The 25,892-nt window shown below is 40.5% G+C and overlaps 1 protein-coding gene across 1 annotated transcript in view; it reads left to right on the forward strand.

The window, feature by feature from the left end:
* The window catches only part of grin2ca (glutamate receptor, ionotropic, N-methyl D-aspartate 2Ca), a 48,734-nt gene that overhangs the window by 11,410 nt on the left and 11,432 nt on the right, over positions 1–25,892 (forward strand). The window contains exons 2-5 of the mRNA XM_073494753.1: positions 3,071–3,672; positions 7,540–7,654; positions 13,256–13,467; positions 24,053–24,221. Of these exons, the coding sequence (XP_073350854.1) occupies positions 3,071–3,672; positions 7,540–7,654; positions 13,256–13,467; positions 24,053–24,221 (1,098 nt within the window). The remainder of the gene's footprint in view (positions 1–3,070; positions 3,673–7,539; positions 7,655–13,255; positions 13,468–24,052; positions 24,222–25,892) is intronic.

Below are 25,892 nucleotides of genomic sequence, written 5' to 3' on the forward strand. Positions count from 1 at the left end.
GTGACTAACCTGCATAAGATCCCCGCGCCCAGAACGGATGCATGCAGCCAGCCGGCCTCCACTGCAGTCTAATCCATCTTAGTCCACAGCAGCTCCTTTACGCCAAGCTGAAGCCAATTCCTGGTACAGACGCTGATAACCGAATGTCATTTATGTGAATATTAATCAGTAACACATGAGACCGGGCTTTTTAAAAGAAAAGATAAGAGCTCCGGGTTTTAATTGAATGAATTAAAAACGAAAAAGAATAATTACCCGAGAATGGATATTATTTCTTTTTTGAATTCATCGTGGTTGTAGGTTTAGCACGACTCACATATTGTGGTTCTCCTTTCAATGAATAAATGAATTGTAAATTAAAAACACTTCTTTTTTAAAAGCTGCCTCACTGTTTGGGAGAAGTCAGAGGAGTCAGAGAAAACAAGGGCACTGACAAGTGAAACAAGGCGAGAGAGAAAGAAAATGTTTTCAGGGGTGCGAGCACGGTACAGTCACAGGCACAAAGTCAGTGGATTTAGCCGTGACGTCTGAAATCGTAAGATGCTCATACATCACAAGACCGCTGAACTCCTTTCAAGGACAACAAGGAGACAGGCTGAGTAAGATCACAGGCCTGTTCACAGTCTCAGGATACCTGACCCCTCCGATCCTCAGCGCTAAGGGCCCGACACTCGGGATGGAGTGGTTTTTCCCCAGAGAAGGAGGGGGTCAGGAGGGGGCCACCTAGCTATCAGCCTGACGGAGGCAGAGAGAGATTTTATATAACGAGATCACACCAGAGTCAAACATAGATTTCTACTTCAGAGAGATTAGAGGCAGCAAAGTTTTAAAAAGTCCATTCCAGTTTGACTTGTGAATAAAAACATGTCTGATAACTTGATTTGTACGCTACTAAAAATTCACAATTTAATGATGATGTTTGTTTTGCAGAGTAAAGATGAGGCAGAGTAACTGGAATCTGCTGGTGAATCAATAATCGCTGTTGAAACCAACGTCTCCACGTAGAGAAGCATCAATCCATCACTGTCACATTGATTATGATGCCTCGGTATAATTAATGTGAAGAGATCTGATCTGGTCAGGCGTCAATCTGATGCTAGCAGGGTTGTTAGTCACTGCTTGTATATTAGTACCTATTTCTATAAAGGCACGCTTTAAAAAGGACCTAACAGTTCTAACTAATGGCATTATTTAGTGTTTCTAATTATTGGTTATTGGTTTATAGACTTTACTTGGGTGGACTTCCTAGGTATATTAACGGTTGCCCAATATTTTGCGACCTATTTCAGCTGTTTTTTTACTTTTATTTTTTCATTCGTCTCAGAGAATGACAACATCGACGATCGACTAACTATTGAATCATCTGCCTTCGTTCTGACCCTTCTGTGTACTGACAAACACACAGAAACAGAGAAACACAAGGTGTATTTTGACTTTATAAAACATACAGCTGACTAAGACAGTCAACAGAGCAGATACATACCGGGTGAGGGAAACAAAAAGATGGGGCTGTGTGCATTAAAGTAGATGATTAAAACAACATTATATAGGCAAACTTTTGAAGTGATTCAGAAAAAGATGGTTGATTTCTGAGGCCATTCTGTGCGAAACACTGCACAAGCAAAGGTTTGCAAGTCCGCTATTTTAAGTGTTAATAGTTCATTAATTATGGGTTTTTATTTCAGTGTCTTTGAGGAATTAATAAATAAAAAGTCTTCATTAAAGGCTTATAACTGCTTTTAGACGTTGCACCTGATGAACTGTTTGGTCTTAGCATTGGAAAGTATTTGGGTACCCATTTCTGACATTATTCTGTTCAGGAATAGTTTATAAGTTGTAATTTATGGCTTTATTAATGGTTAATGAGTCATTAATAAAAAATCTTCACTTACCAGTTTGTAGGAGTTATCCTCCTCTTCGTCTGGAGCAAAACCAATTCATTAACAACTTAACATTTACAACTGCAGATTTAATGGTTTGTTTTGCTGTAAAAATGTGTTGATCGCCTATTAAAACATAAGAAAACCATTCAAGATTAACATAATTGTCATTATGCAACACATGATTGTGTAATGAAATTTCCGTTGTAGTTCCCAAAGCTACTCACACACACACAAAAACTAAACAGACTGATGAATAAATAATAATCGAGTCACAAAAATAGACTATTCATGGTGGAGTGTTGAGGATAAGTTCAGGAGTCTTTGTACATTAGTGAAAACATCAGATCGTCTGGAAACTTTATCACTATTTTATCTGGAAAAACGATAACAAAATGTACTTTGTGCTCAGAAAGTATGTGTTTCACAGCCAGGTGTTCTTGTCTTTCATTTGTTACAGGAATCACCTTTAAGGGTGACTTAATAATCAATCACTGGGAAGAAAGCTGGTACTGCGCTTAAATCTTTCAAGCACCCTTTGGCCACACCACAATCAGTGATGTCACAGCAAGAAATGATTCAGTGCTAATCCTAAACACCACCTGCAGCTTTACTTCACCTTAAGTGTTTAAAATACTGGATAACACTGTTTTAATAAAAATCTCAAGCTAAAAGTTTCATTTGTCTCCCTCCTTCCCACTTTTTTTTAAAATAAAAGCGTTAACAGAAGAGCCACCCTCATCGCTCTCTCAAGGTCATTGCATTTGCGGATAAGACGGATGAAACAGTGCAGACGCTGGCCACAGTGATAGTGCTATCCCTCTGAATTTGCAAGTATGGATGACGGCCAGTGTTTGCGCGGCAAAAGTAAGACATGTGAGTTTAAGTGATGAATGGTTCTGCAGCTCCTGGAAGAACAAAATAAAACAGAACCACTTAGCTCCTGTCAGAGCTGTACTACAGACCCTACTGGTTGGCCAACTCACTTCTCTATGTGTGATTTATCAGAGTGTGTGTGTGTACCCTCGAGAGGATCCTCCAGAGATCATACTTCACATTAAATAAATTGAATTAAGATGAGTTAATTTTGCTTGTTAGTCAGAAGCAAATTGCGTGCACTGAGTTAACGAACCATAAAGGTCTTCATGTGTTTTCCGTCTCCTCACGATGTCGTTTTCCTCTTCTTCCAGGGTGAGGGCTCCAACTTCCTCCAGCTGGGCTCCTCCATCGAGCAGCAGATCAACGGCATGTTCAAGGTGATGGAGGAGTACAACTGGGACAGCTTCGTGGTCATAACCAGCCTCTACCCGGGCTATGAAACCTACGTGGATTACATTAAGTCCTTCACAGACACCAGCTACTTCATATGGGAGCTGCAGGATGTGCTGACCTTCGACATGTCAGCCGACGGCATGAACGACATCCGAGCGCGAAGGCTGCTGCAGCAGATTGACGCCCAGGTGCTGCTGGTCTACTGCTCCCATGAAGAGGCGCAGTACCTGTTCACCATGGCAGCCGAGTCCGGACTGGTGGGGCCAGGCTACATTTGGATTCTCCCCAGCCTGGCAGTGGGGAACCCAGACATCCCCCCACCGGACAGCTTCCCTGTGGGGCTCATCAGCATCATCACGGACCGATGGAGGATGAGCCTGAGGAAGAGGGTGCGGGACGGGGTGGCCATCGTGGTGAAAGGCGTGCAGAGCTTTCGGAAACAGAGAGGCTTCGTTCCAGAGGGCCACAGTGACTGTCACAACCCTGTCAAGCCCTCTGCTACTAATGACACTCTGTTCAGGTAAGCTAAGGTGTTGGTGGCCGGAGAGTTATTCATCTTGAGAATCCCTAAATTATAATAGTCTTAGATTAGGCTTTATTTCCAAAGTCCCGCATTTTATATTTTATCATATTTTAGAAGGAAGATTTCTTGTTTTCTTGTCTTAATGGGTTCATTTGTTGCTGATGCTGCTTGATATTAATGCAAGTTTCCTTCATGTTGACACGTTGTCTTGATAAATTGATTGAACTAGTCAGTCTTTAGCGGCAGCTTTTCGACCGACTGAGATGGTATGGAGAGTTAATTCCTCTCAAACAGGCGCATAACATACAAGCTATTTAGCCGTCAGCTGTAGTCTTTGAAGGTGACGATGTGTTCAAGGACAGCTTTTTGGCCAAGAGTTAGTTCTTTGATATCAGTTTGGTGTGTCTGGGCCCTGAACTCTTCAGGCAGCTCAAAGACCACCAATACTTCCTTTGCCGTATATGTAAAAGAGCAGGAAGTGTTACATTTTACTGACATTGTCATAGCAGTCATTAAAGAAACAGCAAAGTAGAAGCAGTTAGAAAAATATCCAATGTATAGTTTAAGTAAAGAGAAACTTGAAGCAGCAGATCAGCCCGTTTAACAGCTGTTTATTTAAGGGTTTACGGTGAAATGCTTCTGTGGAATTCACTGAATTTCTTGACGTTTTTGTCAATGCTTGTCTTTAAAAAATTATTTTCCATGTTCAGTGGCAGGGTCAGATATTTATACCTGCATTTAGTATACAGAAGAGTACTAAGCATGATGCATGCAAGCTGACAAATTGAGCTACTGGACAGTGATTGTTCCCGTGTCATACACTGCTCTCACATTTAGAATAATGGCCACCAGGGCCACTTGAAGAGCGCTAATAAATGCCAAGAATGAGTTACAGAGTCGAGGCTCTTCTCCAGACTGTTAATGGTGAACATGAGATATGAAGCCCTGTAGCTTACGAACTATCTAATGTGCACTTTATGGTGTCTTGTTTGTTGTGTTTAACTGTAAATGAGACGCTGAGGATGATACTTTAAAATTAAATTGAACCTCTGAGTACTCAATGAACTTGATGTGACCAACTGTTACAGCAACTGTGCATGATGAGCCAAATCCAACAAAAACACAATCTTCAGGACTGAACGGCTGTCAACACCAAGAAGGAAAACTATAACAACAACTAGAAATATATTGCTTTAAAAATCGTTCTAACTCAAGTTGAGGGCAGCGACAACGACAGTGGTGAACGATATCTTTGGGATCAATTTTGGAGCGACATGATGAACGACAGAAACACTGACAGCCAATCAAAATCCGTCTGAATTTAAAGGGCCATCAATTAGCTTGATTGTAGGGACATTTTCTCTACAAATAATGTTGCAGGAGTGCTTTCGATATCTGTTTCTAACTGCAGCTGACCTCTTTTATGTAAGGTTATGAATGGCTTTTAGGAAACACTTTTTTGACAGTCTATTCTAATAACTCAGTCTTGGTTATCTAAACATCTTATTAAATGCGTCTACTGTAGATTAGGTTGAAAATTACACATAAAAAAAGTCATTTTACCTGAGACATAATGCCAAACAGCGCTGATGGTGCCTATGAAGTTTGTTTGTCTTTACTGATGTCCTCTGTGACGATCGCCAGGATAACTGATGTTGACTCACACAAAAAAATAACATTTGTCTTCAAAAGACGACATGCTTGGAGCGTGCTTGGCGCCACTGTTTACAGAATATTGTCCATCATCAACGTGGATGCTAACATCTCATTGTTATAGTGATCATTTTTGACGTGGATGGTCCTTAAGAGGCCGGTAACAAAGAGACACCTCAATAGAAATGTGTCACCAGCAGTTTCTAGCATTTTTTAGAGGTTGAAATTTGCTTTCCCAATTATTCAGATGATGGCCAGATGCACGCGCAGCCCGACTCCACAGTCGCGTCATGCAGTTTTGTCAAAAAAGGCTTTTCCAAGGGGCTTTTAAAGCAACCTCACCTATAGCAACGAGTCTATGTGTGATTGGGGACTTACAATTGTCCAATTCTAATACTTCCATTACCAGCCAAGTCCTTGATGATTAATGTGTCCATTGCATAAGAAGCTCATGGGATGGTAATGATTGTTCCAGGTATTAGTCAAACCCTCAGGTGTTGCCAGGTGTTTTTCTTTGGCAAGTCACCATGGTATAGATGGGGTAGCGCCCTTCAGGGTGTCCAAAATCAGCCCTTAATCAGATTATTGGACTCTGTAGAGGAAATACCCAATGTGGGTCATCATCCCTTACCTATTCATTTAAAAGGTTTTTTTTTTCCACGCTGTTTTGTCCAAAATACGCTTTTTTGAGGCATTTCCAAAGCAACCGTGCCTGTAGTGATGAATCTCTGTGTGATCGACCCCTGAGAGGTTTTGTGGCAGCACAGCAATACTTCGGATTTTGCTTTTTAAAGGACAGTCATTAGTTGCACAATCACGAGGGGTCACTTTTCAGCAAAATTGAATCACAGATTGTTCAAGAGTTTTAACAAACAGTCCATTCTGCAGAGGACAGTCACTGTTCTTGTCTCAATTTAGATCTTCAGTTTATTGTTTGCATAACCTTGTTTAGGACAGGAAGAAGAATGTTGTCTGATGGTCAGGGATCCAACAGTAATGGCTCAGACTTCCTGGCAAAAAGAGGTCAACAGTTGTTTATTTATTCATGACTTCCCATCTGTTTGGAGTTGTGAAGCTCATTTTATGGCAACTGTCACTCTCCAAAGATGTGTCCTCTGCCCCGCTGCCATCTTTCTGCTTATCTCCTGAGCACTGAGCGCTCGCTTGTATCTCTTAGAGAGTGCAAGGCAATTTAGTTTGGTGACGACAGATAAAGGCGTGGTTTATTTTCATTCACACCACAGAAGAAGAGCACCGAACATGGAGCAAATCCTATTTTGTTTGAAAAATGTTTTAATAAGCAAAGGGAAGCGCGAGAAAAAACTGCTCCAGCGTCAGCGTTAGACTCACATAAGCCAAGGTCATTCAGGGAGCCTGGGAGTGTGCTGTGTGAATGTGTTGCTGTAGATGGTCACCAAGGGGCTGCTAACAGGACACGAGCATCATCAGACACTTCTCTTGCATTATGAAACATCACTCCGTCCCCCTCTGATGTCACAAGTCATTTTTCTTTCGCAGTCCTCAGAGCCTTAGGGGAGACAACTTTTCCTTTTGTCGAGCCAAACCGTCCATGAAAAAGTGGAAATGGTGAACATTATCTCGAGCTTTGATATTGTACAAACCCCTACTTTTAGATTTTCTAAACCCAGCAGGCATGACTTGAGTAGCAGCAGCTCTCATCAGTAATGTGAAGGTCGGCCAGTTAGAACAAAGCACTTTCTATTAACTTTATAGTCAGTTATCTCGTCTCTTTCCAGCCACATCAAACATTAACATCCCCCTCGGTTCTCAGATTTGTCCTCACTTGATTGGAGGGTTTTTTTCAAACAAGCTTCTGATAATGAGACAGCTCACCTGTTAATGGGATTATAGCAGATTACCAGATTAAATAGGCTTTTCACACAGACCAAGCTGAAGGCTATTCTCCTCCCAGCGGGCTTTCATCACCTCTGCTGGAGTGACGGGTGAGGTGAGAGAGAGCAGCACCACAGGTGTAGTGTAACAGGATGTGAGTGATGAAACAGTGGAACCAAAGGAGGCAGGTACAGAAGCTGCCAGGACACCTCAGGTCTCCGTTGTGTCACAACCAAACAAAGCTGTCGGCGTTAGAAGATTGTTATGGGTTTTTTTTTTTTTGAACAGATCTTACATAAATACAGTGTGTAAGTTTAGGTCACTAATCATCTCTCTTTGTGTTTTGTTTCTCTGCAGGCACATGTTGAATGTAACCTGGGAAAACAACGACTTCTCCTTTAACAGTAACGGTTACCTGGTGAATCCAGCCATGATCATCATCACGTTGGACAGAGAGAGACAGTGGGACAAGGTGAGCTTTTCACACAACACATTACTTTCTTTGCAGAATTAGTTTTTGTGCACGCACTAAATTTATTTTGAGAGCTGCTCTACAGTTACACTGACGTCTTCTCCTGCATGCTAAAAGCAGAGTGATTTCATACATCACTGGTCTCTTTGTAAAGACCAGTTAGAGGAGTCAGAGCTCTACTGATACCAATGAACCACTTAATGAAGGATCATCTCCTTAGCGCGCACACAGTACTACACATTTCACACACACCTCTCTTACGCCTACCCTCCATTTCTTCAGAAGATATTAAAAGAAAACCCACACACACACTTCAGTCAGATAACTTTGCAGCAGTGTGCCGCCTCATTGACTTTGTTGGAGATTGAAACATTAATTTAACCACAGGGGGCAAATGTGATGTGGACACAAGACGAGTGGAGTTCACTTCCTCTCGTGGTTGAGAAGAAGGTGTTTAGTTAAACATCACGCTCAGAGTAAACAGCCGCAGGAGTGTCAAAGCTAATTATGTTGTATTGATGTTTTCTGGTGGTACATCCGATTAATTTCCAATGTGCTATCAAGGGTCTCAGCTAATGAGAAGCTGTGATGGTAGAAAAAGAAAACAAACAGTTTGTGTATGAAAGCAGACAGCAGCCTCGTCCAATGATACAGGTGTTTTTTAAAAGAAAAATACTTGACATTTTAGCGTATTCATTTGCAGTCAATTATATGTTGGTCTGTCAAAATATGAATATATGTTGAATCACACAGATTCGATCAGATATGACTACAATTCAACTGTAGTTTAAAATGAATTTCGTTGACTTTCAAAAAGTCAGTGTGGATCAGTGTGTTTCCTATTTACACACACAGTGCTGCGGTAACTCTCTTCAGTAAACTCAGCTGTCATTCCTGAACTTCCTGTTGTTTTTGGCTCTCTTTGTGTTACTGTAACTACCTGTACTCTCCACTGAAGAGTAGGCTCGCTGCGGTAGTCTGGGTTCCCAGTGTCACACCGTGGTTGGGCACACCCTGATTACATTACTTGCCCACCAACCCTACCATCGTTTTGTTTTTTTGGAAATCAGCACTTTAGTCGGACGACAGACGCTATAACTACAAGCTGCAGTAGGCAGATTGCTAAAACTGGCTGACCAATGGTCCAAAACCCAAAGGTAGTCAGGAGACAACAATAAACGTAAACAGAACATTCTTGGCTAATGTACAAACTATTCATCTCAGCTCTAACTGTGTTTAAAGTTTGACATTTAGGGATTTGGGGGAGCTGTAGGACTAACAGTGTTCATCTTTGAAGGCAGGCAAATCATTAGTTCGAGGTAAAATTGTTGTTTCTTTCTTTACTTTTCTACCAGTCTTCTTCATTTGTGCTTCTGGGTAATGCAGTGCATAAAACAGCAGTAACTGCGGGGCAGCAACAATGGAAACAATCTTAAATCAATCAGTCAACAAACATATGCAGGAGTGAAGAGGACAAAGACTAAAGGGATGAGCGCCTTCAAGCTAAAGCTTTCCTTTCTCCTTTTCTTTCATTTTGTATTCCTGATGAGCTGTTTTTCATCTGAACACAGACAAAAGCAGCTGTGTTTTTCACTTTTCTCTGAGCCTCCTGTGTTGTTTGTTCACGTTGAAGGGCATTGTTCTGCACTGCAACACTCCCAGTAGATTAGGGAGGTTTTTAACCATCTTAATATCCTCGTCCTTTGAGCTATCAAAGACAAAAAGGAAAGTCGGCTCTGTAAACTTAGTGGAAGTGTTATACCGTCACCAACAAGTCTACAAAAAGAAAACAGACTCAAAAAGACTGATATTAAATAATTTCAGTGACAGTAACATGATTTGGATAACGTCACTGTCCTAACAGGGTTTATTTATGTTTCCAAAACAGATGGGTATAAGGTTATGGTCCTGTCCAATCAGACACACTTTCACATTAAAGATAAATGTTACTGACAGAGAGACTTCTTGGCGTGAGTTGAAGCCAAATGTGTCCTCTCATTCACCCACGGACTCCAGCACTCTTTTTTTAACACGCTGACCTTTACATAAACCTTCTGTGGATGTAAAAAATGATTTTGTCACACATCATTTTGCTCATTTCAGAAAGATTTTCATGTGAGGCGATACCTTTCCTGTGCTTCACTTTCTGTTGCTTCTGGCATCTTTTCTCTGAGAGCTGAAAATCAATTCCACCTTTTGATTGCCTTTTTTGCCAGCCTTCTTATTGTACATGTCGCAGGGCTGCCTGTCTGTTACGTTCATACATCACCTGTGTATAACCAGCCTCAGCCTGACACTGCATAGACTGATAACTGGCATTACACCCCTCACCCTTTCTATTTATTAACTTAAATCGCTTCAATGCGCTTATCAAATGGAGTTGCTGTAATTTGCTGCTTCCAAAAGAGTCATTGTTCAGCTCCGACTTCCTCCTGGATCTAAAAGTCAGGGTAACTTGGGAAGATGGAGTGAGAGCATGACAAAAGAGAGTGGCGACAGAGAGAAGAAGCCCTGGAGGAGAGTGGGAAGTGTTCCTGTCATCGCTGTTATCTGGCAGGGTGATATACGGGACTGGAAAGCTGCCGTTCTCTGGCTGTATATCTGTGACACACACACAAACTCTGAAATTACAGTCTCGTCGGCTGGTTTGTAAACCAAAGAAAAGACTCAAATTGAAGCATTTTCCCGATGGATTTTTTCCAACACAAACTACGCTACTGAGTGACAGTCTTCTGTCATGACACCACTTTTTAACGTGCTGTGTAAAGAAAAACAAGGTTTTTTTTCCTTGTGTTTTCTGAGATGAATGAACAATGAAGATCTTCCCAGTCTGAGAAGCCACAGGGACAGGATGTTTTTCATCTCAGTAAATTTGAAATTCTGATTGACTCGACTAAATGCCCATGAGTGGAGCGATAGGTAAACATCAAGACTGATCAATATGACTGGCAGCAGAGAGGAATAACTGAAAGAATCCAGAGAGAATTTATGATATTTGCACTTCTTTTCCCCCCACGTTCAGTTTTTTCATTTCACTGTGACTGACGGTGTGATCAGACAGGATTGTCCCCCTTCCTGCATGAACAGCAGAGATTATGTGGGAGGAAAAACATTTTGTCCAGACACTTTTTTTTTTTTTTTTTTTTTTTAGCTCTGCGGGAAGTTAATGACATTTACAGCAGCACAGTCGAGTGTTTGTGAAGCAAACAGACTATCGTTTATATGTTAATCAGCTCACATTTGCACCAAAGACCTCGTATCAGAGGTAAATTGTAAGTGTAATTGATTCATCTATGGAAAACAAGATAAGAGGAGTAAACTGCTCTTCTCATCTCATATTCCTCACCTGTACCTGTGACACATCCATTCCCACATGATAAACTGCACAGATTAAAGATAGCGGCTTCCTGTCAAGACTATAGATTATTTCATTGGAGTGACAGTTGATACAGGGTTATTGATTTATGAGAAAGCAAAAATATATACACTACTGCTAAAAAGTTTTCCAAGAAAACTTGCCAATTGAATATGCGAAGACTGTGTTTTTGCTACTCTGCCTTGAAGGCCAGTATCCTGGAGTAAACCATTCACTGCTGACATTGAGACTGGTGTTTTGCTGGTACCATTGCATAAGTTACAGAAAAGAAGGTAAAGTAGCCCAGATTTTTATTGTTAGAAACTATAGAGTCAAACTTTTGTACACAATGCAGGCTGGGAGTTTTTGTATTAATTATAAATAAAGCCAAAGCTACAAAATTAGCATGAAAAGCTTTTTTTGCATTCTTTTGGTCTGGAGCTGAGTTTGTGGTTTGTTTAATGCAGGTAGTATGTGAGATAAAACTTTCTTGAGATTTTGAGTTTAGGTTTTAGGGAAGACCCTTTCCTGTCCCAACATAACAAAACCGGCTCCATAAAGAAATGGTTTTCCCAGTTTAGCATGGAAGAATTTGACTCTGACCCAAACCCCATCCAACATCTATGGGATGAACTGGAGCGCAAACTGCAAACCAGACCTTATCACCCAACATCAGTGTTGCACCTCGCTTATGTGGCTGAAGGGACCAGAAACTTACAGAAAGCCTGAAACCAGAAGTGTGGAGTCGTTTAAAACAGCAGATTAATGCACATAGTTTGGAATAAACAGTCCAACAATCACATAAGATGGGTGTCGCATCATTGTTATTGTTCGACATCTGAAATTATCAAAGTATTCAGTTTCCTTCAGACTCCAAACATAAATGTCATCTGAAAAGGAAAAATGCTATATGCATGCCAAAAAAGAGCTCTGGAGACTAATTTAAAAACTAATGTGGTTGTGCTGGGGACTGGAAACTATAACAAATGTGGACAAAAACAAACCCACACCACCTGCTCATATAGTTTGTTTTGCTTTACCACAATAAAATAAATATTTAATACTTTTTTAAAATTCATACTTGATGATTTAATTATATTATGTTAATTACTGCCTTGTAAATGGGAATCCCTGAATACTTTTTTTTGTGAATTATTCAACTTAATCATTTCAACCTTGACCGGTGTCAAGCGTCTGGCTTTTGCAAAGCATATGATTAAAACACTGAAATCAATTCAGTAAAGGTTAAGTGGTATATTAATCACACAACATCAAAACTGTGGGGTGTTTAGTTAATTAATCACCTCCGTCTAATCATACACACGATACGATACAGTACACGATACAGGTTCGACCCTCAGAGAGTTCATGTTTCCTGAGCAAAATATAAAATAAAAAAAAACAACTGCTTCTCATTACTGTGTGCTAGCAAATATAAAAATCTGTTTGGAATTCATTTGCTGAATTATGGCAGCCAAAGCAGCTTTTAATAGCCACATCTGATTCAGCATAAAGTTAACAGTCACTGTAATGTGTTGGTGTTTCGGGATAATTGGGGTCCAATTGGTCCTCTGCGATTTTCATTCCTTCATTTCCCAGCCTGATTTAAACAGAGAGAGTCAGATGGGTGAATTTGTGGAACGTGCTACTAAACAGGTCACGGCTTCTTCAAATAAGTGAGCTTGAAATGTTTAATTCCAGATCTTGATTATATATTCAGCTTGCTTGAACGCTCATTTCCCCACAACATCCAATTAAAATTAGCTAACTGGTAATATGGAAGGGGGTGGAATTGCTTTGGTTGCATTAGAGGTGTAATTGCACTCTCTACATCCCCAGTCAGCCAAAAATCAATTTCCTCTAAACGGTCGTCGAACTAAAGCTCTCCTCGCTGCACCGGGTCCAGATGCACAAATCACAAAGACGTGCGATAACAACATATACAGTCAGAGAATTGGGGACAACTGTATTAAGATTGTAGGTTGTGATAGACAGTGTTATGTGGTCGTGTCCTCACTAGTCTCATCAGAGATATATGAGAGGCAAAAAGGCTCATTTCTTCAGTGATTCTCATCTTTATTTGTGGCTGAGTTAAACAAGTTTCTGGCATCCTTTGCTGTTTATTTATGTGGTAGGATTCAAAAGAATCATTGTTTTCCTTGCTGTAACACATGAGAGTCAAGCAGTAAGCATCTGGAGTTTGGTGCAGAGATTACTCACTGTTGATTCACTGCTTATTCCTTCAGGTGGGGACCTACGAGACGGGGATCCTGCAAATGAGATACCCCGTGTGGCCGCGGTACGGCTCCTACCTGGAGCCAGTGTCGGATTACAGGCACCTGACAGTTGCCACACTGGAGGAGAGGCCCTTTGTCATTGTGGAGGCAGTGGACCCTGTGACTGGTACATGTGTCAGCAACACTGTACCCTGCCGACGACAGTCCAACAAGACGGAGGCGTAAGTCACGCTGACACTCATCAACACTGAACAGTCCCTTTCCAACATAAAGAGGGCAAACACACTCAAAACTTAAAGGGTCGGTTCCTCATAGGTTTACAAGACACCAAGAGTACAGTTCCAACAGTTAACCATTTAATCACAAAATTGCAGGTTATTTTGCAGCTCGGTCTTAATTAAGATGTTCTGCATTTTCTCACAAGCTTAGCAAACAAAATCTGCCACAACACAGGTTTAAGATTTACTTTAGTACACTTGTACGTGACTTGGACATCAGTTTCCCTTAAATGAATAGAGTAATCACATTTTTTTAATACAAATTGACCCTGTTGTATATTAATAGTTTACATCTTTTGGACAGGACACAGTGACGTAACTAATATCTATACATTTCTGCACAGATCCATGTAGCAATAAAAATAAAAATTCAGCGTTTTCAGTCAGACATCACTCAATCCAATGTTTTAAGAGTGATGTTTAGTTTTTCGACAAAAAGAACAAAATTAATGTGCAGTGCAAGCTATGTTCTGTAGCGGAGACAGATTAGAGGAACTCTCTCGTCACCTTATTTGCAAGCAGTGTAGCATTCGTCATTGTGATGCTACCAGAGCAGAGAAGATAAGCTAGCTCATTGTGAAAAAGGTGACTGGAGATATGCTCACATTAAGCTTTGTGGAAGGAAAAGACTTCCGCAAGATAACTGCATTTGTTTAGCCAAAGTACAAGCTACCATCACAGCGTATGACAACTAGGAGACCAGGGGAACTTGCAGTGAAATGTGCGCTGATCTGCTGACAGGCCGATATCATTGCCCGATATTGGACTATCACAGATATAACAGTAGTGTCTATTCGTGGCGTGCTGATATGACAACTTTTGTTTTTACAGAACATAATGCAGAAAAAAATGCTTGGGTAATTTACATTTCCAGGAAAATTCATTGTGTTTGATGTCATTTTGGACAATAAAGTTTATTGTTAAACTCTAAAATATCCTGCTTCCATTACATACATGCCTCTGTCCCAAGCATTTGAGAATCACATTTGAGGGATCATTGCAAAATTGTTTATAAAAGTATTCTGTGATATTAAGAATAGCTGCCGAAATACTGATATCAAAATTTCTTTACTCTCAAATATCAGTATCGGCCACATAAATCTACTATCGGCCGGGCTCTACTAATAACAGCAGTGTAAGATATGTCTCGTGTTAGATCATTTTTGCGAGTACTCGAGTGATTGATAATTAAATGTGAGCAGTCAAATATGAAAAGAATTAACCTTAGAAGCTCTTTGATAGTGTTTTATGAAATCTGCTGAATCCAGTTATTGCTGTGGCCTTGTTACTTTGCACCCCTTCTTTTTCAACAGCTACTTGCTGCAAATACTGGGGTCCTGAATCAGAACTACTCAGTTAACGACTGTTATGCATGAATGTTTAAGTGGAAGATTCCAAAAATGGGACGTAGCTCGATGATTTCATTAGAGAATACCAGACAATCAATCACACAGTCATACACATAACTGTAAGGTGATGTTACAGGGAGTTGCTTCCCGTATTTCACCATAAAAAATAAGCACAGGCAGAAAGTGCATAAACAAGTTAACAGCCAAGTTACCTGCAGCATTAATGTTAATTAGCTGGAGCTAATTTATCATTTAAACCAACTGAAGCAACAGTCAGCACAGGGGAAAATGAGAAGCTGCTACCTGAATGGTTTTTACACTAAAAATAGCAAGAGATGGAAGATTTAGTAAAACATCTGTTACCTTTGAATCTAAGATAGATGGATAATCTTTTATCTTTGCCTCTAGGCACAGTATTATTTTCTGGTAATCCAGATAATGTCAGGTGAAAAAATTCCATTCCACTAAAAGCCAATAAAAACAGGTGTGTCTCATTTTACCAGTATAACAAGACATTTTGGCATTGGATTTGAGTCAATGGGTCAAATGACATGGAAGTCACTGAAAAAAACAATTCCAAAAGTCTCATCCCCAGGCCATTATATATTGATGCTTTGGGCTGGTAACACACTGCCACATCAACGGTTTTGGTTTCATTGAAAACAGAGCTTCACGATCGAAAACAAGCATGTTGAGCAGACATGTTTCGACAGATTGACAGAATTTCCACATAAGAACCGAAAGTCAATAAACCAAACATGTCTGGATGAATTTGAAGGAGCGGAAGTCATGATTTCATTTTCTGTTACTGAGCGTAGACCATCTAAAGTCAAAGCAACCATCTGAATCAAACTCACTTTATATCACTGTACATTCCCACATGGGCTCACATGTTAACATGCCTAGCTTAATTGATTTTGTATCTAACTTGAGAGTGCCATTAGGTATGAGATTAAGAGGCTCTTCCCCTGCCATTACCACAGGCATGGCTTCTTATCACCCAATGAGGTGAAATACTCATTAGGCTGCTTGGCCAGAGTGCAATATCCCAGGGATCACCCTGTGACCCAATCAAGGAAATATATGTGCTGCATGGTGGGGTATCAATTAGATGGGACGATTAGGCCAGGTCATCAATCCTCAACACCTAGAGACTGATATTGGTGTTCATTAGTGGGTGAGAGAAGCGCTGGCCATTACCCATTACTGACAATGGCATTAACGAGATGAGGGGAATGGAAGACGAAGATCGCGTCCCTTGAGTGTTATGGAGCACTGTAGTGCTTTATCACTCATGCTGACCAAATCGTCCTGCCTGTATAAAAATTGCATAATTCCCCCTCGTCGCACTATGGCTCTTTGTGGATCTGCAAAGAAAATCGAAGGCAGAACCAGATAAAGTCAATAAGCAGTTCAATGAAGCAGTTAGCACTTTGGTCAGCTGAAGGAGAAACATTGACCAATGAATGTTGCAATGAAGGATGAAGAGGTAGATTCTTCTCCAAGCTTCCAACGGTCAAACTGAAGATAGATCGTTGTGCCTAATGAGGCGAGGGCTGGATCTATAGAAGGGGTGGGTGATACTGTCTAAAATGTACATCAATAAAAGGGATAATCCACTGGAACATCATTCTGCCTCTTTCAACCCAATCATCAAAATAAATGTTAGCCAAATTCATTTCAGCAAAATCACAGATAAGTTAAAGCTTTACGTTTCTTTATGTTGCAACTTTACGTTTGTTTAGGCTAAATCTTTTGTTTATCTCTTGTCACAACACTGTGCTTATGGTCTGGTTAGGCTAAGGTACAGAAACTATTCCGTTAGGGTTAGGAAAACATCAGGGTATGGCTTAAAATACCTGTTTTGGTCGCCACAAACACTGCTGGAGATGGCCAGACTTCCCATGAAAAATATCCGATTTTAGTCGCAACTAACACAGCTGGAAATTGTCCCGAGTTCTCCTTAAAAATGTTGAGTGGTTTCACACTTAGAGATGCCAAAACGCAGACGCGAACCGTGGTCGCCCTTTTGGCAGCCTCATCATCTGTAACGATGATGAATGTTGTGACAAATCCTCACATTTGAGAAGTTGGAAACAGCCAACATTAGGTATTTTTCTCAGACTACTATACATGATTAATTACATTGTTAAAATTCTTGTTGATTGATGTGAACCTTAATAATTTCAATGATGATTTACAATTTTAAAACTAGAGCTTGCCTGACACTGGATTTTGGGGAAGAGTTTCAAACATTTTATAATGGATATTACTTTTTTTTACATAAATACATAATATTGAACATTTTTCATCCCTTACATTAGGTTAATAAGGAATTAAACTGAGATGGACTTCACTTATCAGTGCCCTCTATTGGACAGGCAATGTAATGGCAACACTGTCAAACATTTCTTTGGTATTTCTGAAGTGCAATTTCTTGTTACTCACGGCAAACGTGCCAACACTGATTTATTTATATTATCAGTCAACCAATTTATCATTCAGCCTCTGTTTAAAACCAAGCTGAGAACTGTGTTTCCTAATCAGCAATGCAGGGTGACCTTTCCTTATCTGAATCTCCTGTCAAGTTCCCCACAGCACTCAACATGTCCACAACTTAGACGCACATCAGCGCTTTGTAAATGGGGAGTCATTGGTCATGCAGGTCCTCCATTTCAATTCCTCAGCCCCTTCAATCCCATACATTCAGCCTGCCCAGTACACCATCTGTGCAGCTCCCTCATTCGTCCTCAGAGAGGCCTGACAAACGGCCACCAGTGCCCGGCTCAGACTTGGCTAAAGCGGCACAAAGCGGTTAACACCAGCTCTTCCCTTTGAGTCTCACATGTTTCTCCAGTGGGATCAGAAAAAAGTCTTGAGCTCTCTTCCTCACTGCTTTTGTACTGCAGGGAGACTATTCTCCCTGAGAGTGCGTTGGAGGAGATTAATTTAGAGGTAATGCCCTGGTGAAGGGTGGTATTGACCTGGGAAGATAATGTCATCATACATTAGCTGTGTTCAATGGGAGTTAGATCATAAGTTGATTTAATTAAAGCTGAGACTGAGTGCAGCGGTAGACGAGTTCCCCTGAGTCTCAGAGCAACAGGACCAAGTGCACAGCACCACAAACCTGCATTAAATAAACTCCACACATCGATTGGTTCACAAATGAATGCTTAAAAACTGTAGTTAAATCGTCTCATGCGATGTCAGTATACTGCAAATATAGTCGTGTACAGATAGTGTAGTATTCTAATGTTTAGGCACACAGATAGAAATCTTACTCACCACTGGGCCACAGTACAGCTGTACATGAGCTGCCCTCATGAATTCTGACTACCCAACAGGCCTACAAGGCACCTGAGTCAGAGCATGTGTGTGAAGCAGCTGTTATTAAGATTTCTCATTGCAAAGGGAATCACTCACCATGTTTACACCATGCAACAGGCTTCCAGGTTAATGAAAATACACAGCTTTACTTTCAGGAATGCCCTAACACAAACTTTAAAAGGAGAGTAACTACACCTAGACAACAAAATCCGCTGGCCCCACCAATTAGACTGCCAGTTTTTGCGGTACAGCCATTAATCTACTATTTAGACATGATAGGATACAGTAGTGCTGCCAGCGCTGATCGCAATTTTGCTCAGTGGCCACGGTAAAACATTCCCTTGCACCCCCAGAAGCATTTTCCCATTTTTCCCACTGTTTTAAAAAAGAACAAAATCTGAGTATGAGCCAAGAAATTTGATTTAATAATCGGTGACGTCTTTACAATGCAAAGTCAATGGGCTGAGAAGGGACTCAATAATGGGGCCAGCGTTAGAAACACTACTGCATATATCCAGTGGGCCGCATAAACAGTAAGTAAACCTGGAAGGTAGACTTTTTTTTTACGTATGTGCCAGGCAACAATTCTTACTGGACTGCATAGGTGCCATCGTTGCGTTCGCTATCTATTTCTATTATGAATCTATGGGTACAGCACTTAGCTGTGTACTAGCATAAAATGCTACATCACAGATAGGTGTGGTCCAACAGACCTGGTCATACCCAACTGAATGATGTTGGGTGTAGTCATATGGACTGCAAATTTGTTATACTTTTTCGATGCAGTTGTTCTTTTCTTTGGCACAATTTAGCTAGAATAAACTATCTAGGATAATAATGTTGTTTGGTAAAAACAACTTTATTTCTTCCCCATTTGTATTATCTGGTAAACCCCCTGCCATTCATTTTGTAACCTCTTCTGGTCGCAGCAGTTGGGAACACTTTGAATTTCAGATTCTTCAATTTTGGCAAATCTGCAGCACCACAACTGGAAGAGTGAGAATTTGGTTTAATATAACAGCTTTTAGAAGAAAAATTGCTTTGTGCAGCTTTGCAACTTTTTTTAAGAGGTGAATACTTTAAGGGCTTCTCAATGAGAGTGTTGTCTTAAAACTTTCTAGAACACGAATACAGAAATCCACAACCACACAGATGGCCACTGACAGTGTACACACACACACACACCATACATACATACACACACACACACACACTGCCATAACTGCTGCCTGTCACCATCCACAGAGCAGCTTGGAAACATTATTCTAAGAATGTACACACTTTGAATAAAGAACCTCACACACATTTGCAACAATTCCCGAGGACCTATTTTAATGCAATTGGCAGCCGATTTAAAGCCCAGCCTTGAACCCTGGCATCTGGTGAGACGGGGGATGTTGGGACCACTGTGTTTACTCGCGGTCTGCTGTGGCAGCCTTGTTTTCCTCTAAAGTGTTCATTTGTTTCTGTTTGTTGTGGCCCGGCTCTGCCTGCTTGATGCCCCGCCTGTCCGTCTCATTGCCTTCTGGTCCTGATGTGTGGGTGCAGAGTCCATTAGACTGAAGGTGTGGGGGAGGTTAGGGGTGACATGTCATTAGTGCTCTCTGCATTGCGCCCATGGCTCACTAGTTCGCTGCCGCATCACCTCACACTGCCCGCCTTATATGCTATAGAGGTGTGTCTGTTTGGGTTTCTCTGAAAGCAAATAGACGTTTAATGGTGGACCATAACCTCTCTGCAGATGAATATAAACAGAACGGATCGTCAAGTTTGTCTAAACTTTGCTGCCAAGCTCACATCGAGTAAAGTCAGACACTCTGACACTTTAAGAGCTTTAGAAAAAGATTTTTCCTAAACTAAGTAGAGCCTTCATTTATGGGAAAGCTCTGCCTCACCACACAAGGGGGCCTTCTAGGTGCAGTGGCCTGTATCAGTGTTGTAAAGTTCATCTGCAACAATTGATTTATGTTATTATTTAACCAGATTATTCTCAAATATGAATCACCAGCCACCAGTGCAAATTCTGACCTTTCAAAGGTCACTTACAACACCTTTGTGTTTTGTCACACAAAGAACACAAAAACTTGAATCATAACCTGCTGACTTTCTTTCAAACCAGTCAGCGCAAGCAGCCAATTTAACGCCTCATTTTTCCTTCATTTTGCTAGACCGATATTATCGGACAGCATTGGCCTGTCACAGATACATTGGTATTAGAATATATATTGTCTAATATTATAACTTTTTAAAGCTTTTTCTAGCGTATCAGTGCAAGCAGTCAAAATCTCTAAACTAAATGCCTCGATTTTCTTCTATTCTGCAACAATAGAGGAACGTTAGGTTTTTTGGTTTTTTTTACTCTGATCCCAGGACTGGACTACATGATATGAGTCCATTGATGGCCCGACCCAAAAGAAGAAGTCAGGCACTGTGAATGAAAAAAAAAAGCGGCGGGCAAAACTGCTCATTTTATCATGTGTAATGTTTTGTGACATAGTGGACGACAGCCAATGTAGCATCTGTGTCACCTCACAACATCCTGACAAAAACACAAATCTGTCAAAATGTTTTGTTGCCTTCTCTCTCTCTCTTCTCGCCTATGATGTGTTCAGTGATACTGGCCGATGCACACAGCGGTAAACATGACGAAATGAAAGTGGAGAGATGTTGTTGGTGCTGTCAAGTGCAATAGTGAAGTCGGTTCCTGGCAGACGGCAAGCTATGATTGGTCAGGATCCAACTTGTAGTCTGTCTCTTAGCCAAGACACAACAACTATTTATGACTATGATTGCTAATCTGACACTGGGACCATTTCAGACAAAAATGATCATGTAGTCTGGTCAATGCATTAATCATGAGCATCACTGCAGAGTGAGGAGCATGAGCAGCATCTGTTAGGAATCAAATTTAGTTATTTTGCCCTTCAAAGAGACTTATTTATGCACAACACACCTTAATGTCAGAGGTGAAGGGATTAAGTGGTTCTGGATAAAATAAGAGGGTTAGTCAGGCTCTGGAGTAGTTAATCGATTATTTTTTGTGAACAACTGATCAATCATTTTGTCTGTAAATAAGGAAGAAAACACAGGAGACATCTCCAAATGACTTGTTTCATCTGATCAACAGTCCAGAATAACAACATAAAGCGAAGATAAGCAGAAAATCCTCACACTTCAGTTAATGTTGCTGCTTGATAAAAGACATCTTTTCTCTAAATCCGAGCAGAGTAGAAGATGTTTTACAACGCACTGGACTTGTTTTCTCCCCTCGTCCTGACTCACATCACTGGCGTCATCCAGTTAATGTGAGACTGAAGGACATTTTCATCCCCAAGTTCCTGATAATCCTGCTGATAAGTAAGGGGAATTGATTTCAGCCCTTACGTCAGCCTCTTTTACTTGGTATGCTGAGCCTGACAGTGTCCGTTTAGCTTCTGCTGCGTGCTCTGTCTGAAGATCAGTACTGTATGAAAGCAGGTATACCAGGTTTTCTGTTTGCATGTGGTGAGTATTACACAGGCGTGTGTCCTCATTAAAAGGGTTTAGCATACTTTTAGTAGTCCACACCACATCCAAGTCTGGGTAAAGGGACGGGACGTAAAGGTGCCTACGTGTAGCATTTTAAAAGCAATATAAGATTAACGGTTACACGGCAGTAGATACTTTACAGAAACAAGAGACAGACAGAACAGGCAGTCTGCCAGACTCTACCCTGCATTTTAGATGCCATGCTACTAGTTTGGATATGAAAGTGCTGCATGGTAAAAAAAAAAAGAAAAAGAGGCTGCTATTATTAGAGCAGTCATGATCTGAGAGCTTGATTTATCCTCATCAGTAAAGTAAGGCTGAGGGGTGGAAGGTGTTTATGGGCAATGTGGTCTTAATCTTAAGATTAGAAGCAATACAAAGTAACAACTAACAAGCAATTCTAAAATTAACTTCATTTACAAAAACGACACCAATGTTTCTCCACCAAAGGCCGATCAGAAACCATGTTATTTACTCACCAAACACACACCGTTTTCACTGAAACCAATTTTTCTAGCACAAATTTGAAACATTTGATGTTAATTCATGATTTGATGCTTTCCTCTTTTGTATAATTTTAAACTAAACATCTGAAAGGGTTAGTTCGGATCCCAACTATCATGTTAAAACAACAAAGTCGCACAGTAACACAAACTCAAGTGGACTTGAGTTTCTGTTGTAATGATTTGTGACTTGACTTGATGTAATTTGACATACTGATGCATCAAGTACTCATTTTACTACTCTTAAGGTAACATTTTGACTGGTTGCTGTGGACAAGATGCCGTTGTCCAGTCCAAATAATTCAGCAATGAGTTCCACTCCTGTCTGTCATTGTTTGTTTGTGATTAATTTATGTCGGATTTGTTTTGTCCGCCCAGCTGTCCGTCCATCTGTTGAGGCCGCGACACAGTGCGCAAGCCCATAGAGTAGCTCCAACTCTCCCACCTGCAAACCCCCCTCCCCCATTTGTTTCCTAACGTTGGATCCCAGGCCTCGATGTTGAGGAGATGGTTGGTCCTCTCCACACCTCCATCACCTACTTTGGGTTTCTTAGAATCCAAAGTGATGTCTTTAGATTGGACAAAAGAAGCAACATGAAGTCCAAAACCCAAAGACTCATCATCTACTGTCTTACTGACAAAGAAGAGCAGCAAATCCTCACATTTAAGATGCTAGAATATTAAATGTTTGACACTGGTGCCTGAAAAATGACCGGCAAAAAGGTCTTGTGTTCTTGCCGTTGGAGTTTCACTATAATTTAACATTTGAAATCTTCTGGGGGTTTTTCTGTTGTTTATAGCTGGGTTTTGTTAAAAAATAAAAATAAAAAAACATGTTCATATTTCTCTGTTTTGGAAGATATTGGAAAAAGTACTGTTTTTATATATGAGGTCTAAAGCGATGAGGCAGTGAGGTATCAGTACTATTATTAAAAATAAATCCAATACAGTGGTTTAGATGACGTCAACTATTTTGCGTAATAAGACAGATATTACACCAGATATATCCTTTAATTAAGTTAATCCTTACTACTTTGCTTTTAATTAAATCATACAGGTGTTTTTGATCATTACAGCTCTGCTATAAACTTCTGTCTTTTGTTTTCGTACATGTATTACTGGAAGATACTTGTTTTCTAAAATAGCAGTGTCTTAATCCCTTGTGGGATGGGCCAGATGTTTGGCATGACACAGAAATAAAAAACAAACTAAACTGTAGTGGACTGTTGAAGGTTATCTTTTCTCGTCTTTGCAGATATCAACCAACACATCTAAATACTGGTCAATATTTCACACTGAAATATGACTTTTGATTACAGTGGTATTCTGGTATGATTCAAACAATATATTGGATATAATAATTGGTGATCTTCCTGCAATTGATAACATATAATGAGAGTTTAATGGCATCATCTATAACAATGAGAACTGGGCAGTCGAGAGCAACAGAAACCAATAATGTAAAGAAACCAGTTCTCAAAGAGACAGAGCAGGAAAGACACTACACTGACCTCCAAATGAAATCCCTAAAGAACTACAATGGTACAATACTCCACCTGGGCCCAACCTTCTCCTTCAATCTAGCAAAATCCAATATCAAATAACTAAATACGCCAGATTTTTTAACCAAAATCAAAGACTCATACCCAAGTTTCGTGGAAATCCATCGTTTTTGTTGCTGCCAAACCAGCCAACAAACCGACACGGGTGAAATCCCAACCTCCTAGGCAGAGATAACAACCTTCACATGTTTATGTTGTTGTGAGTGATGATCAGAACCATCATATTCTCTGTTTTTGTCTTATCTTTACCTTTTAGTATCGTGGGTCACACCGAGCCGTACACAAAGCTGTGCTGTAAGGGCTTCTGCATCGACATCCTGAAGAAGCTGTCCCGCACCATTAAGTTTTCCTACGACCTCTACCTGGTCACCAACGGCAAGCACGGCAAGCTGGTGCGAGGCATTTGGAACGGGATGATCGGAGAGGTAAGAACAACCACAAGGCTAGTTTACCCCAGCAGCAGTCCAGCTTCACTCAGGACGTCAACACAGTGGCATCGCCAAGATTATGAATGAGGTCAATTCTCTGTTGGTTGCTTTTCATCATGCTGTAAACAGCCAGGACTGAATATTCACCATTAGGGTGTGAGATATTGATTTATTTTTGAGGAAAAAACATTAATGATGACTTAAATCTGAAGACACGTGCAGATCTGTAAGGCCTTCCCGTAATAAGTGATTCAAGTCTTAAGGTTATCTGATTGATCAAATGTTAGATTTAGTCTTTTACAGCTACATCCATGGCCTTGCATGTCAAACACTGAATATGCTGATCTCATTGAACACAGAAACTTTCATGAACAGCAAACCAAGGGAAATATTCCTCAAAATGCAAATCATTTTTATAAATAATTCCTGAAATTTGAGTTTTTGAAGGGTAGTATTGCACTTGGGGGTACTTGCAGGAGATGATTTTTAAACCAGAAACCGGAAAAAGCTTTTATTTCCTATAACGCAGCTTGATCGCATCATTCCTTAAAAACATCTGGACCTTTCAAACTCCTTTGGGAGGTAAACATGCTTGTAAAAGAGGCTAATGAAAGCTTGGTTATTCAGGTAGGAGTAACGAGATCGCTGATGAAGCATGGCGAATTGTTCAAATTTGACTTGAATGAGAAGCAGGAAGGAAATCTTTTTTATTATGGATATTATTATTAGGTCAACGAGCCGAAACATAGCAGTTTAAAGTAGAAACATTCCAACAATACTGTCGCAATATTCATATCGAGGTAACAAAACATATAAAAAATATGATTAGACCTTCTTAAGAGAAGACTATGTACATGCAAATATTCACTAATCTCTGCTGCCACTTCCAATAATGTCAAGATTTGTGTAATAGTGTATTTTTATTAGTGTTCAGAAACCAGAGCATAAATCTTGAAATTGAACTTTTCTTGATTTTTTGGTGTGATCAGAGTATAACACATTGATTGACTCATTGTGGTTCCACCACGATCTCTGTGACTGAAGGTGTCTGCGATCTAAAACCGCCCACCTTTACCTTGATTATAATTAAAACATTGTGTGTGCAATCAATAAAATGAGAGTGAAAACCTCAGACAAGACTCTTTTTTTTTTTTTGCTGTGGGCAAAAAAATAAAAAGGAAAAGCAATCTGAAGTCAAGATTAATGAGTACATGAAAAGGTACCAAGGTCAGTGTGGTGAGTGAGGGAGGGACTGTTGTACAAAAAGGAGGAGCAGGTGTCCTTGTGAATAATCTCTACAGTCAGGATCCTCCTGCCGGCCCTCCTCTTGAGGAGTTGGAGGATACAACATTAGTTGGTCTTTTATTTCCCCGTTTTTTTCACCAACAGGAAGGCTATTGTGCTCAATGAGGCATCAACCTCCATAGGAGAGCTAATGGCTTGCATGAGGCGGAGTGTCTGGACTGTAAATCTACCAGCCCTCTATCAGTATGATAAACAGTGGTGTGGTGTGGCAGAAAAGGCTGGAAAAGCAGTCACTGGGGCTTTTGAACTGTACTGTAGGGACTCTGAAAGGTTCTGACATTAGCGAGAATAGCATCACTTCCTATTCAGCCTGAGCCCCAGTCACCTTTAGCCCGGAGCGATTAGTTTCACTTCCTGCTTGTG

Source organism: Pagrus major, chromosome 23, assembly GCF_040436345.1.
Source record: "Pagrus major chromosome 23, Pma_NU_1.0".
NCBI classification, from domain to species: domain Eukaryota; kingdom Metazoa; phylum Chordata; class Actinopteri; order Spariformes; family Sparidae; genus Pagrus; species Pagrus major.